A 14,825-nucleotide genomic window follows, 5' to 3' on the forward strand; every position below is an offset into this window, starting at 1 on the left:
GAAGTGCGTTGAAGTTCCACAAAGGGATGAATGAAGGACGTGCATATTGTATTGAAGAAATAAGTGATGAGAATGCTGTTATTTGCATTTACCATGTCAGACCTTTTGATAAACAAAATTCTAATGAAAGTGAGAACATGTACACTGTTACATCTTTCAGAAAATGTTTTGAAATTGTGGTGCACAGTTCAGAATAAATGTTTTTCAAAAACCATTGCATCTTTTTAGTAAATGTTTATTTCCAAAAGAAATTTCTAGAAGTTCAGAACAATTAGAAGATAACTCTTACGTAGTTAAACTAAAATACTCTTTGAGAGTTAATATATAAACTCTTAACACCAAGTGTTAAATTATCAACTCCAGACAGATTTGGTGTTTAACACTATATCAGAGTTAACGTACCAACTCTCCAAAAAGTGTTAAATTAACACTCTCTGGTGTGGACCCATATAGACACTTTAATAGTGTTGAAATCAAATCCGACAGTGTTAATTTGGACATGCTGGATTTGCTGTGTACTAGCAGAGAAAGGGGGACTTTGCGTCCTCTTCAACAACGCCTGCTGCACTTACATACCAGACGATGTACACTCATCAAACATGACTGGTGCCCTGAACGCCTTGAGATGGATCCAACAGGCCCAAAATCAGGACTATGTAAGTGATACAAGTGACTGGTTTTCTTGGCTTTACACTGGCTCCTGGCTACAGGTGCTAAAAAGACTACTACTGCCTTTCCACTGTGCAATACTTTTTGTTAATAACCAACGGTGCAATAGACTTCAATGCTTGAAATACTTGAAATACTTGCAATTCCCTTGTATTCTTATTTATTCTATTTATCCCTTTTGTATACTCTTATTTATATATGTCTCTATATTTATATATGTGTATATATAGTATTCTGCTCACATTCTGTAACTTCTGTCGGTGCTGTGCTATTTGGAAACCGAATTTTACAGTTAATAGGATTAATACAGTTCTATCTTATCTTATCTTACTCATCGGAGTTGGAGTATTTTTACTTTTATTTTGTGTTTTTGGAACATGTATCCTGCCATGTCTAAAACTCATGATTAACCGCATAATCGTTTCCACTGTAGCTGCATATGTAGCCATGACAAATGATGATGATGACGATGACCCCGACCTGTTGGAATGTGAAGACTTTGTGTGATTAATGATGATGTGACAGAAAATGTACAACAAGATGTTACATACTGATATCTCACTTAAAAGTTATACTGACAAAAGGAGGGAATGTTAAGGGAAAATTGTACTTAGTAGTCAGTATAAGCTTTTAATGATATAAGTTTACATGTGATAGAATACTGCATGATGACCTTTTCCCTGCTTAGAACTGATTGTCCTTTTCATTGTTCAGAACTGATTGTTCATTATAAAACGTGTTCTGATATTTCTATCTGAATCTTCCCACAGCGATAGTAAGAAGTTGAACAGGCAGTTCTGACCTCGCACACACACACACACACACACACACACACACATGCACACGCACAATCACATACGCACATGCTCACGTATCAACATTCCACTGAACAAATGTTTTCATTTTCCTTCTGTATAAATAAAAGACAAGTGCAAGAACAGAGCGCTGATCACAGGGCCCCACTATCTGATGTGAGCGCTCTGTGACACGCCCTTGCAAGTTATAAAACTGCAGCGTCTGTGTGTGTCTTCACTCTTAGACTCTCAGCTGAAGAAGTGTCATTTAGAATAAATCTCTTGACACACCCCAATGATCGGATCCCCCGACACAAACAGAGTAATGTAGAGTGCGCTAAGGGCCAGGAGGATTGCCATGATTTATACACTGAGGAAATCAAACAACCTCTTGTGAAGCGGATGGCACAACACAGAAGGAAGTCTATTTCCACCTACAGGCAAATGGACAGTCTTTCAATGATGAGGATTTACACATTCTGGACAGGGAGGAGCGCTGGTTTGAGCGCGAAGTCAAGGAGGCCATTTATGTGAAAAGGGAAAGACCATCTCTGAATCAAATATCATTGTTTCAGTCATTGTGCAAATGTACTGTTAGGGAAACCTGTAGTCAGCTGAGACTGAAGAAGTCACTTGGATGAGTGTCGAAATGTTTCTCCCACTGAATTTCCAGATGAACAGAATAAACCTTTTGTGATGTACAGGAATCATATTAGATCTGTCTCTGGTGCATTCACAAAGAAATTACAAAGCCCCTCTTACCCATGGCTCCTCCCATTTGGCACCCCCACAGCGACAGCCCCAAGCTGGCAGCATTCCAGCAGGTCCCAATGACGGCATGGACCAAGATTCCGCCCAGGTTGGTGAAGAAGAGCTTGTTTGGCATGTGGTAGCCTGCATCCAGAATGACTTGAGGCAGCAGGTAGAAGAAGAAGACTGTCGGGGTCAGCCTGAAGGTTTGCACCTTGTCTGCAGCCCAAATCATGCCACCCAAAATGAAGCCAAAACAGATGAGCAGAGCGCTCTCAGGTATAACGCTGGTGACATGATGGTTGGCCTCAATGACTGAGAAGAGAAAACAAGATTTTAAAAAAAAGAAAAAAAGATAAAAGCCATGAATCAATAGTAATAACCTTTGATTTTACATTAATCTGCTTGTAGTCAGGTTGGAGCTGGCAAACATTCAAACCTTTGGTTCACTTTACTGAACCACAAATGTAAAACGCTTGTGAGGTTGTAACATTTGCAAATGATTAACTGTAGTGCTCATCTAAAATAAAACACGAAAGCACATGATTAACCAGCGTGGCGGATGAATGAAACCCCACTGCATAACTAAAGATAGCCTCATGATTAATGGGCAGAGGAAGTGCCATTAAAGTTTATTTAACAATAAACCCTACTGTCCCACAGCAGTAAACCAATTTCCACCTCACGGGGTTACACTTCTGTTCTGCATGTTTATATTTACCCTCTTAAATCCTGGTGTATCATGTTTGATATGTGCAGTTTTTTTACGAGTTTTTGAGACTTCTCCTTTGTCAGTGAAAAACCTAAAGAAATTTTATTCAAGATACATTCTTCAGCATTTTTTAAATGCCAGATGTAACAAATATGATACAAATCAAAAGTCATCTATGGAAATTAAAATGTTATATATTTGTTATATTGGCTCAACAAATTCTCAATTTTGAATTCATTTCATATTTTAGGCTTTAAGAGGTTAAATGTAATTAAAGATTAAATTACAGAAACTTGTATCAAGTATACAATTTTTCACCTCTGTGTTTTTATCTGTATATTTATACTTTATAAGCCTGAGCTATTCATTTAGAGGATTTCAGCTACCAAAAGTGAAAGCTTGCTCCACATTACCTTCTCTGTTTGCAAGAGGCAAACTATACTTCTTCTTTTCTTTTATCATCTCGTGTAATAAACAGAGCATAGAAATTTTTTTTATCATATTTATATTCTACAATATGTATTACATACCCAGTTTGCCCAAAAATGACACAAGTACCCAAAAAGCCACTAAATAAGGGGTCTCCACGTGGTGCCACTTAAAGCTAACGATGGGTATTCCTGTGATATTGAAGCTGTGGCCATGTTGAGACTCATTCGAGTGACTGGATTCAGACAGCTTCAGGTGGGACCCCTCACGTGTTACCACAGCTTCACCCTTCACTGGTGACACAACGCAGATCAACAACACTGACCCCAACAGCCAGAAGAGTGCATATCCACAGCGTAGCATTTGAAAAAAATAAACTGACTGAAGAAAAGAAGCCTTCTCGTGCCTGTATTACCTCAAGAGGTAAAAATAAATAAATAACACCTCTGCCAATGGCTTCCTACCCTCACAATATTCAACACTCTGTCTGCGACTTTGTGTCCTCAGTCCTGACACAGTCTGTATCAGGACTGGACTCAGCCTTTTTATAAGTTCACTACTCCTCTATGAGTAAGGTCATGTATGAGTGTGTGGTTGAAGAGTTTAAGAAGGAGCAAAGGATGTCATTCGGTTATTCAGTGACATTTGAAACATTCTCCGGTCATTGCTGCATTTGTACTTTCCGGTCCCGTCCACTCCAGTTTGTCATGATATTGTTAGTGTTGTTGAATGAATACCTTTAGTTTAGGAACATTTCCACCAGTTTCACTCCTTAGTAATGATTGACACCGACCTTACGCAGTCTTAGTTAAAGACTCCCTTGAAATTACATAGCACCTTTCTCCTCTGTTAAGCACTCAAAGTGCTTCCTACTACTAATCTAAGTCTCCCAATCACACACATGTGAATGCAGTGTTCACTGTCTTGGCCAAGTACCCTCTGATCAGTAGATGATCTGCTCTACCACCTGAAACACAGCTGACCCTAACGAAGAAGAAATAACAAAAGTGTCGTAAAGCAGTCCCTAAATAAGCTCCTATCATTACATATTGGAGCAGTGACTTCAGAAGGGCACAAAACACTCCTGACTCAGTTAAGAAGCTTAATCATTTGTTTTGTCTTTATATTACTAAGTGATGCTGCAGGGGGATTTTTGTGCCAAAACAAAAAAACGTATGACTTTGTCCAACTTACAAGGCGAATGCAATGTCAGAGACTGTAATTTCAAATATATAATGTAAATTAAATGAAACAGAGAGTTGACGAAGCCAAAAATCCACCTGTATTGGCATACACTGTGACAATATTGTAACAGGAGTGTGGCGTTGGCTCAACTCCAGCTGCTGCAAGCTTCACACACAGTGCTGCTGGTGTGGGGAGAATGATTTAGCCTACAATTACAGACTCCTGGGGACAGACAGAAGGTGAACAGTGTTACTTCATAACAGTTGGCTGGTTTTAATGTACTTTAGTTCTACTAACTCCACGGTCTCAAATCTGAGACTCTTTTACCCATTACCAGCGGCTCAGCGCTGCTTTGGCAAAAAAACAAAAAGCAAAAAAACCCTATATTAAAATAAATGTATAAATGGAAACATGGTTATTTCTTTTTATATTTAATTTGTGTTTATCATTACCAAATGTGATTCTGATGGCTGCAGAGCAAGTCACCTACTAACTGGCAGGTTGCTGAAAAAAGTGCTTTCATATTCAAGGAATTTTTTTTTTTAACATTTGTTTTTTTTATTAGTGATGTGCGATACCACTGATGTTCTTTCCGATCCGATACCAAGTAATATTCAGGGTGGTATCGTCGATACTGATCCGATAAACTTATTTTATTTATTGTATCTCAAATTATAGCGTCATAATGATTACAGGACATCAGATTACTTGTTCTTATCACTTAATAATGCAGAGTTCATCATATAGAAATAAAAAAACTGAAGTTGTGCGCTATTTGAACATCTTGCCTGCCTGCAGCACTAAAGGACTCAGTGAGAGACGTCTGTCTCGCCCTAGCAGCACCTGCCTCTCTCCTCCTCTTCAGTTCGCCTCAACATACGCGCCTCATATTCTGTGATATGATTTACTCTGAGGTGTTTGACAAGGTTAGTGATGTTGCCACAACCATACATGCCAACCCTCCCGATTTTTCCGGGAGAATCCCGAATTTCAGTGCCCCTCCCGAAAATCTCCCGGAGCCACCATTCTCCCGAAATTTTCCCGATTTTCCACCCGGACAATAAAATTGAAAAACCATATCGCAGAATAGCGCGGCCCAGCCAATTCCAGTTTCCAACAATGGCGGCAGCTGCTTAGTTTTAATATTACTCTTATTTCTCTTTCTGGGTCGCAAAAAACCTTTTAACATATTTTCAGGTGAGAATGTAGCTGTGTAAACTTCAAATATCTGAGCCGACCAACACATTGTCTTCAAACCCCGCGGTCTTTCGCTACTCGGGTTAAACGTGATATATAAGTCACTTTGATAACTTAAAAATCTTATTGGGTTTTTTTTCAGTGTTTTATTTGTTGGTGACTAAATCGGTTTGGTTGAGATTAGAGTTCTTAGATTAGATTAAATTTAATTTAACTTTATTAATCCCTCGGGAGGGTTCCTCCGGGGTTTTCACACAGCTGAATAAACGTCAAACAGAAAATAATTAAACAGAAGAGTTTACGTCAGTGCCCGGTGATATATTAGATAGCAAGGAGCAGACGGCAGAGTTTCACTCCACAGAGGGAGCTCGTGACGTAGGCCGGGTCCTCAGGTGGAAGCAGCCTCTGAATTTGGACATCCCCACTGTTTCCGGGCCGGCCAATAATAGCGGTGACATTTAACGTATTGTATCCGCTAAATAAACACTGTAAAATGTATTTATCACCCCCCCAGCAGCCCCTTTGAATGTCTCCCTAGTATGGCCACAACACCTCGCTCTTGGAGCACTTTTTTTGCCACATGTATCGCAAACCACGTCTCAGCTGTTTGTGGAGGTAAAATACGTCCGCACAATTACGCTCAGTCATTGTTGTGAGTGCACACCCCAAGGGGCTGCGAGACATTGTATTTCGCACATGACTATAAAAGGCGTAAGAGGAAGTAGTTCCTCTGCATGTAGACAATCCGAATGTTATAGTTTCTTTCCACTGTGTCCCTGTTAACGATAAACTACAAATTTACTCTAAATTACTAAAATATCGATATTTTAATATGAGAATCGATTCTAGAACATAAATGATTGGTATCGGAGGAATCGATATTTCAGGATCGATCCGCACATCACTACTTTTTATTTTATTGATGTTTTTGTTATTTATGTACTTATTGTGTATGTTTATTTTTTGTTTTTTAACCTGTCCTGTCATCTACACTCGGAAACAGAGACATGATTTGAATGTACTGATGTGCCAAACTCATTTGCTCTGCCGAGTGGAGCATTCAAGCTCTCTACACACAATTCTTGTCAGCTTTAAAAAGTATTTTAAACTGATATAACATAACAACATTAAGAGGCAGAGTAAAAACGTGTACTTTATCTTTACATTATCTCTTACTAATAATTACAGCACCCCTTTCAATAACCAGTGAACCATATAAAGCTGACAACACAAAAATATCTGCATCTTTTTCCCCCCCCCCAACAACATGTGCTTGTTTGTGAAGGATAGGGACAATAGCCTCATTTGTTAGATGACTTGTTGGCACACAAACAGGTGTGAGTGGGGATGAGTGTGAAAGCCTTGCACAAGAAACTAAAAAAATAAGTTTCTCTGTCATAAATCTGTACTGTATTTTTATACAATAAAAATGACCACTCGGTTACCTGCTATCTACTAGTGTGTGTGTGTGTGTGTGCTTTAAGAACATTTAGCTGCACAGTCGAGCGTGAACTCCCCTCCCATTATTAAGAAATGATAATGTCACTGAGTAGTGACTTGACTTTTCAATCATTCTGACCGCAGGTCTCCACCACAGCAAGCACTCAGACGAAGGTCAGATGAAGGTTGTTTTCAGTGTGGGAGGAACAGTAGCTACACTTCAAAACTGTTGTGTGTTATTTTTCATCTCAGGCTCTGTGCTCAATGAAATTTGTCATTTGTGGTCACAACGCTTAAGGATTAAATGTTGTTAAACAACACAATAAACTAAATTAATAAATTTCAGATAAATAAGTTTCAGTGTTAGCAAAATTATGCATTATATTATAGAGATTTAAGATTTTTATTATAAATTAGACTGACAGTAAGTGTCTGAAATGTTGTCCTTGAATTGGAGCTGTTTCAGTAACCCTGCCAGGGTCGCTCTATATCATTTTAAATGACACCTATATAAACTGTAAACATTTCTCCATGCCCAGGATGGTTTTCTCCAGACACTGTGGTTAAACTGCATGCTGAGGTCCATGAGCTTTTTCAAGAACCCTATTTTACATAAAATTAATTGTTTCAGCAGGTGAGGGATTTGGGTTGATCACTTGGTATCTGAGACATAACCGAGTTAGGAGTCAAGTATAAGTTACTATAATGATGAGGATGAAGAGTTGATCATTAAAATATAACATACAGATAAACCTTCTAGATATCAGTCTGTGCAGTTAGGAAGCAGGATCCATTTCACCTGCTTTGGTGCACATAACAGTGATAACCCGTGCACCGACAACAGGAAGACAACCTCCAAAAATTAGAAAGAAAGTACTTAGACATAAAAAGTGCTTGTACAAATTTGTGTGTGACTGAGACTCAAATTTAAAATCTCTTTATTGATTTTCTATTATTTCCTGATTGTTTTTTCTCTAGTTTTGCTTTTTGCAAGTATCTCTGTCACTCATGGTGAGATTAGTGACATTCTAGCGACACTGATTGGAGGTTGTCTTCTCGTTGCCACTGCAGTGCAACGTTGCCACTTTCGTTTGCACCAAAGAAGGTGAAATCCATTAACGCTGGTCTTTTGCTTGCTAGCTGAATAGATTGTGTTATACTCCGATGGCTATAAAGAAGCTTTTTCTTGAAAAAGCACAAATAGTTGACCCTGCATTTATTGTCCATTGTACTTCAGTTAGTACCAAGCATGCTGGAAGAAAGACAGCACTGTTAATCTGTAAAGAGGAAATAGGTTCTTGAGAAAAATGATGCCATTGCCTGCAACTGAGGATGTATAATATGGTGCACACATACTGTTTGTGTTTTTTAAGATTATGATTTTCTCTTTTAAAACTTAACATCTGTTAATTTTTTAAGGTCTACCAAATCTACAGAGCAATATTCTTATTTTACAATACTCCAAATGTAAACCCACAAAACACAAATAACATTTCATTACTACTGATAGTGTGATGGGTTGTCAGTGCAAGCACTGCCCAATTATGCATAGTCAAAGCTTGCATGATAATAACAAATAATTTGTACAGGGTGTATCTGATCCCATTTGTTTAGTTATAAACAAATAACCACAGTCCCACATTTATATCAGCAAAGATGTACACAAAACTGCTCACATGTCCGCACATACATGTAGACATCTGTAAGGATACCTGGGTCTGGTGACCCAGTGGGTGTGGTTTTGATTATCTGTGTTCTTTGATTTAGTTTTTCTATTATTTAGTTTTGTATTTCTGATGTGTAGTTCTTAGTTTTGTTATACTGCCTTCCCTGTGTCCTTGTGTTTTGTTGTCTGTTGTGTTTTCATGTCTGTTCTTTCCCGGACTCGTCTGTGTCGTGTCTATCTGGGTCTGGTCTGTGTGTGTGTTCCTGTTACTTCCCGTTTTAATTTGGTTGTCTCCTGTCTGTGTGCGCCATGTTCTGCTTTTGCCTCTCTTACTTTGAAGGTACCTCGTCTCATGTGTTATATTCAGCTTTGCATCATCTGTCTCGTTGTGCGTAATTAGCCCCAGTCAAAGGAGCTTGCAAAGAAAAGCGTCTGGACTTCTTTAAGTTACTTGAAGACGTTTCACCTCTCATCCGAGAAGCTTCTTCAGTTCTAAGGTCAAATGGTGGAGAGTCCCAGATATAAACCTAGTGGGAGTATCCCCCCACAGAGGGACAAAAGGACCCCCTGATGATCCTCTAATCGCCTGAGCCAAGGTGTGAAACTGGGTGCGGGTCCCAATCAGCCAGGGTTTTGGGTGAGTTCATTGTGAAACCTGGCCCCACCTTATCATGCGAATTCCTGAGACACTTTTCTTTGCAAGCTCCTTTGACTACGATGACCTGGATGACTGAGAACCTTCACAGACGTAATTAGCCCCAGTTGTGTTCGTCGCGTTTCCTGTGCACTCGTCATTCCTTGTGTATTTAACCCCTTTGTTTTCTTCCATCCAGTGTCATGTCCTGTCTGTCTCCCTTTTTAGCTTCATGAGTGTTTCCAGTTTAGTTAGTTTTCTGTTTTTCTGATTTCCAGCAGTAAAGCTGAGTTTTGAGTTTACCTTTTGCATCCTGGAGTCTTCATACTGGGTCCTCCATTCCTGCCTGCCGCACACAACCCCTGTTCATATTTTTACATTGTCCACAGTTCCATGGCCCATTTCCCTTAAACTTAAACCCAGTAATCACTGAGAGCAAATGATCAAATTCATCAGTTAGAAAACACTCATTAAAATAAAAGTTCATCCAGTGACACCACCCCTCCCTATCAGTTCTAGACAGCAGCAGCTCAAGTTGCCGGAGTAATTGTGCAAAACTTTGGGTTGATTCTCTGAGTCCTCTGAAATGCTTTTGTCTAAAACTCATCCGTAACTCATCTCAGTTAGGTTAGATGATACTCCTGTACAAATTTTTCTGAAATGAATGCCAACCAACAGATCAAGATCATAACTTGATCTAGTAAAGGTTTTCCATGAATGTGTGTCCCTCTTTTCTATAGGAAATTTGCTCTCAGTAAGATTTTGTGGTCCTGCAATTAAAAATTAGGTCACCGAAGCAGTTTAGAACAAAAGCCCAAACCTAGTTTTGTCTAAGAACCCTCAGTCAAAATAAAAGCAATGCCAAGTGTGAGTACATTCTTAAATAGTATGAGCAAATAATCAATCCATTCATTTGAATGTAGGTAGTTTCCTGTTCTTGTGTTTATTTGTTTTGTTTGTTTTGTTTTGTTTAAAAGCCTGACGCTAAAGTGTACATCATTGTCCAACAGTACAAGTAATGGTAGTCTTTTATTTTGAAAATTCAGTCAGATTTGCATAGGAAGATTTCTAATTGAGTGAAGTGATCCAGTAGTATGTGCTTGGAAGCTATAACAAGAGCTGCCTGATTACTGTATGTCCAAACTGGGAAATTGAAACAGGAGACAAAACAGTGTTGTTGTTTTTTATGTGTGGTGCTTGATTACAAGCAGAGCTCTTATGTAAGATTTAACCATTTTTCTTAGAGAGAAACAAGATTTAACTACCAAAAGAGCTCAGATGTATCCATTAATCAGATAGAGATACTGATGTAATCTGCTTATAAAATGAACTAATTCATATGGGTCAAATCTCAGCCACTGATCCCACTTTTCTCCTCCTGTTTGGCGTAAACTGCAGCTAAAGTTGCCCTTGCAGTGACATTCTAAGTAACTGTGAATTAAATTTCTCTGAAATGCTTTGTTGAAAAATTGTCATCTAGGGTAGCTCTAACTCAAATTCCCCCTAGAACAAAGAGTATAAAGTCTGCTGGCTTTGAGAGTAATACTGAAACAGAGAGGACATGTGTATTGAGTTTTGGTGATTAAATAATGCAGGCGCGGGGTAGACAATTAAAAAAAAAAAAGACAAATTACAATAGTATTTTAGAATCTCTACAGTTACAAACTCTGTGTTAACCATTTTGGTATCAAAATAAAGCTAACACTTGTGGGGCTTAATCATCCAGTTATTATTTCTGACGTCATTAGCCGTTTCTGGGTCCAAACTCCACTTCAGGTCCCTAAATAGTAAATGGTAAATGGTAAATGCCTGTATTGTATAGCGCTTTACTTAGTCCCTAAGGACCCCAAAGCGCTTTACATATATAGTCATCCACACATTCACACACTGGTGATGGCAGCTACATTGTTGCCACAGCCGCCCTGGGGCGCACTGAGAGAGGCGAGGCTGCTGGACACTGGCGCCACCAGGCCCTCTGACCACCATCTAAAATGAAGATAACACTGTATATATTGTTTTTTACCTTTATGCTTTGTGTGAACAACTACGGTGTGTTTCTTATGAAATCCATGAAGTGCTATAGAGAAAATTACATTTTATTTATGTAATTAACACATTTTGAACATCCAGGCATCCATGAAAACAGGATTTATCAAATTTAACGGAGTTCAAAGTTAGCAAGGAGTTAGCTCGCTAGTTTCCACCTAAACATAATATACCATGTTCTGAATGAGGGATTTTTGAAAATGTACAGCTCTACTATCACTTCAGACATTAATGAACCTAGAACACTAAACAGTAGTGACATTTGTAAGGTTGCTAAAGTTGGGCTAGCTGGTTTATAATGATGTTCTACGTGGTGGCTAGCTACACAGCTATGGTAGCTAGCCACATGCAGTGTTGCCAACTTAGCAACTTTGTCGCTATATTTAGCGAGTTTTCACACCCCCTTAGCGACCTTTTTTTGTAAAAAGCGACTAGCGACTAATCTGGCAACTTTCTCTGGTGTTATTGGAGACTTATTTATGACAACTTTTTGACGTAAAAGTGTGTATCGTTCTTACTCTCAACAAGCAGCGGGTGCTGCGGTGGGCACCTCGCCTGCAGTGTTGCCAACTCCTCAGTAAGGAAAATCGCTATTGGTTGTCCTAAAAGTTTCTAGAAGTCGCTAAATGATGTCATCGCCTAATTTGCATAATTGGTCATGCTAATCTAATTGTAACCTATGTTGTTGGAGAGAGAAATAACATCGTGGAAGAGACATAAAATGAGTAAAAAACGTCCTAAATGCATTTAGAGTTTTTTTAGAACTACAAATTAAATTTCTTTTAGCAATTATTGTTCTTTTTTAATGTCACAATTTCAACCCTGCTCCTTTACCCGGGCTTGGACCGGCAAAAGTGACCCGAAATAGGCACTCTGGTGGAGTAAACTGTAAACTCACCAAACTTAAGTCAGGAGAACAACTGAGATAGATAATCTATCAACAATACGAGGTTAGTCATTAATATACTGCTGCATGGGCTGGACCTTAGTTACATTGTTAGGTTTTTAAAACTGAGCTTTAAAAAGAACAGTGGTAATAAAAACTGAGAGAGGCCAACAGTGATCACTGCCTTTTTAAAGAGTTTTTTGTTGCCTTTTATAGCATATAACGACTCAAATGTGCTGCAGTAGACCAAAAACTGAAGAAAGCATTGATCAACATATAGACATCAACTGTAGAAAGAATTGTGGCACTGAAGTGAAACAGAGCAACTTTACAGAGGTTTCATTAGAGACATAGCTAAGTATTTTACAATTTGGCACCATCTGTAAAAGTCAAAATTTCTTAGGTATTGAATAGAAGAAATTAACTTTTTTGTCAGAGGTCATTTTTGCAAAAACAATGGTGCATAATGTCTGTGAAGGTTCTCAGTCATCCAGGTCATCGTAGTCAAAGGAGCTTGCAAATGGTGCATAATGCGTCTTTGCAAGAAAATAAGGCAGAAAATAGCGGTATATGATGGGAAGATGCTCTTGAAGCCCACATGGGAGATGCAGCTATGCAGGAAAAGTGGCTGTATTGCAGTGCTGGTTCATTGAATGTTGGTTGGAACATGACAGATCTTGCAGTTTTGGAATCTGTGAGATTTCCAGCAGAGACATTGTTTGTTTGTGTCGATGCCATCAGGAGAACATGGGGATCCGCAAATTGTGTCTCTTTAATTCCTTGTTGTTTTAGTTGTTTTTAGTGATCATGGAAATTGTTTTGTGCGCTTTTAGCTGAGATTCTGACATTTCTTTGGATACTGTACATGTCTATATTTGAATAACAGACCTGGCGGTACAGCCCGTGTTCCCTATCTGCACCAGGGGTAATGGGGTTCAACGGGTTAATCTCCGGCTCTCTTCTATAATGTGTCTCTTGGCCTGTCTTCCTCCCCATTTTTTCCCTTTCCATTGTCCACAAGTGCTTCCTCAAAGGAGATAATCTGATTTTTGTGATTTTCTCTATATTATCGTACGGTCTTTACCTTATAATCTAAAATGCTTCGAGGCGACTGTTGTGATTTGGCGCTATAAAAGTAAATTGAGTTAAATTGAGTGTTGGGTTGGTGTAGAGCAGCGATAGTGTTCATGGTCAGTCAGGTTTACACTGTCTAGGAGTGGGAAATCAGTTACAGTAGCTCATGTTACATCTGCTTATATAAGTGGAAGACAATAGATGGATGGAATCTACAAAGAGTAGCAGCACAGCTCTGCTGCTCACAGCCTGCAGGCAAAGAAATCTGGAAATTATTGGGACCTACTTCTATGTTCTACAATTATTTTCTTTTCTGCACTGCTATAACATCCAACCTACTGAATCCCACTTTAACCCCTAAGGTGTGGAGACAAAATCACCAATTAACAATGTAGATAGCAGCAAATAGTTAAAAAAAATTTAATACTTATTATTTTTCTGTGTTCTACACAATAAATATTCAAATTGAGTGTAAAATTCTAGCTAAAATAGGTTTTAATAGCTTTGTGCAAAAATAGCTTTTCCAGGGTTTCTGGTTGATGAGGGGAGAGCGGAGCCTTGCAGAAACAGGACTTTGCAGGACTCACCAAGTTTGCAGAGCCAGGAAACCAGGATCCACAGGGCCACCAGGTACGGGGTGGTGACATGATGCCACTTCCAGGACACAATAGGCAGTGTAGTGATGGGCTCCACTGCATGGCCACTTTCTCCAGTTGTGCCATGGTTTGAGCCCAGTGCATTGTCTATTTCTGGACTAAGGGCTTTTACTTGACCACTGCTTGATAAAGTTTGATCTGGATCTTCACCCGCAAGGCTCAAGCCTCTACACACCATCAGCAGCACGCAGAGAAGAAGTGTAAATCCCCAAGAAGCTGCCATTTTTGGATAAAATCCTTTATAAACTATCAGCAAACTATTGTGTAGATTGTTGACATAAATGTTCCACATACATCCACCTCTTCTTCTGACCAGAGCATAGTATCCACTCTCTGCTCTCCTGTATATCAAGGATACAGCTTTTCACAGCTCGTGAAACACAGCCCATTATGATGCTGGTCTGGCTCAACCCACTTTTGTACCCAGACCAGCAAGTTTGGTCACTTTACTCAGAGGTATAATTTAAGCCTGTGAATGGCTTTATTAGCAGCTTCTCACCAATATTAAACTTCTCAGATGGAGTTGATTAAAAAGATTTTTTTTACATCCTTTTAACCTCTTAAGCCCCAAGCCTAACTGATCTCCTGCCTTTAGCCCCCGTATCAGGGGGCATTGGGGCTTAAGAGGTTAAAGTTCTTTTTCATGTGATTTTCGATAATACACTTAATCAGTTCATCTCTCCATTT

General features: G+C 39.1%; 1 protein-coding gene across 1 annotated transcript in view; it reads right to left on the reverse strand.

Annotated features, from left to right (window-relative positions):
• The window catches only part of LOC102310615 (sodium/hydrogen exchanger 3), a 27,693-nt gene extending 12,900 nt beyond the window's left edge, over positions 1-14,793 (reverse strand). Inside the window, exons 1-2 of the mRNA XM_042225393.1 lie at positions 14,070-14,793; positions 2,226-2,528 (exon numbers count right to left, since the gene is read on the reverse strand). Coding sequence (XP_042081327.1) covers positions 2,226-2,528; positions 14,070-14,430 — 664 coding nt within the window. The 5' untranslated portion in view covers positions 14,431-14,793. The remainder of the gene's footprint in view (positions 1-2,225; positions 2,529-14,069) is intronic.
• Between the last annotated feature and the right edge of the window lie 32 nt (positions 14,794-14,825).

Source organism: Haplochromis burtoni, unplaced genomic scaffold, assembly GCF_018398535.1.
Source record: "Haplochromis burtoni strain Fernald_Lab_line unplaced genomic scaffold, NCSU_Asbu1 Contig_171, whole genome shotgun sequence".
NCBI lineage: Eukaryota > Metazoa > Chordata > Actinopteri > Cichliformes > Cichlidae > Haplochromis > Haplochromis burtoni.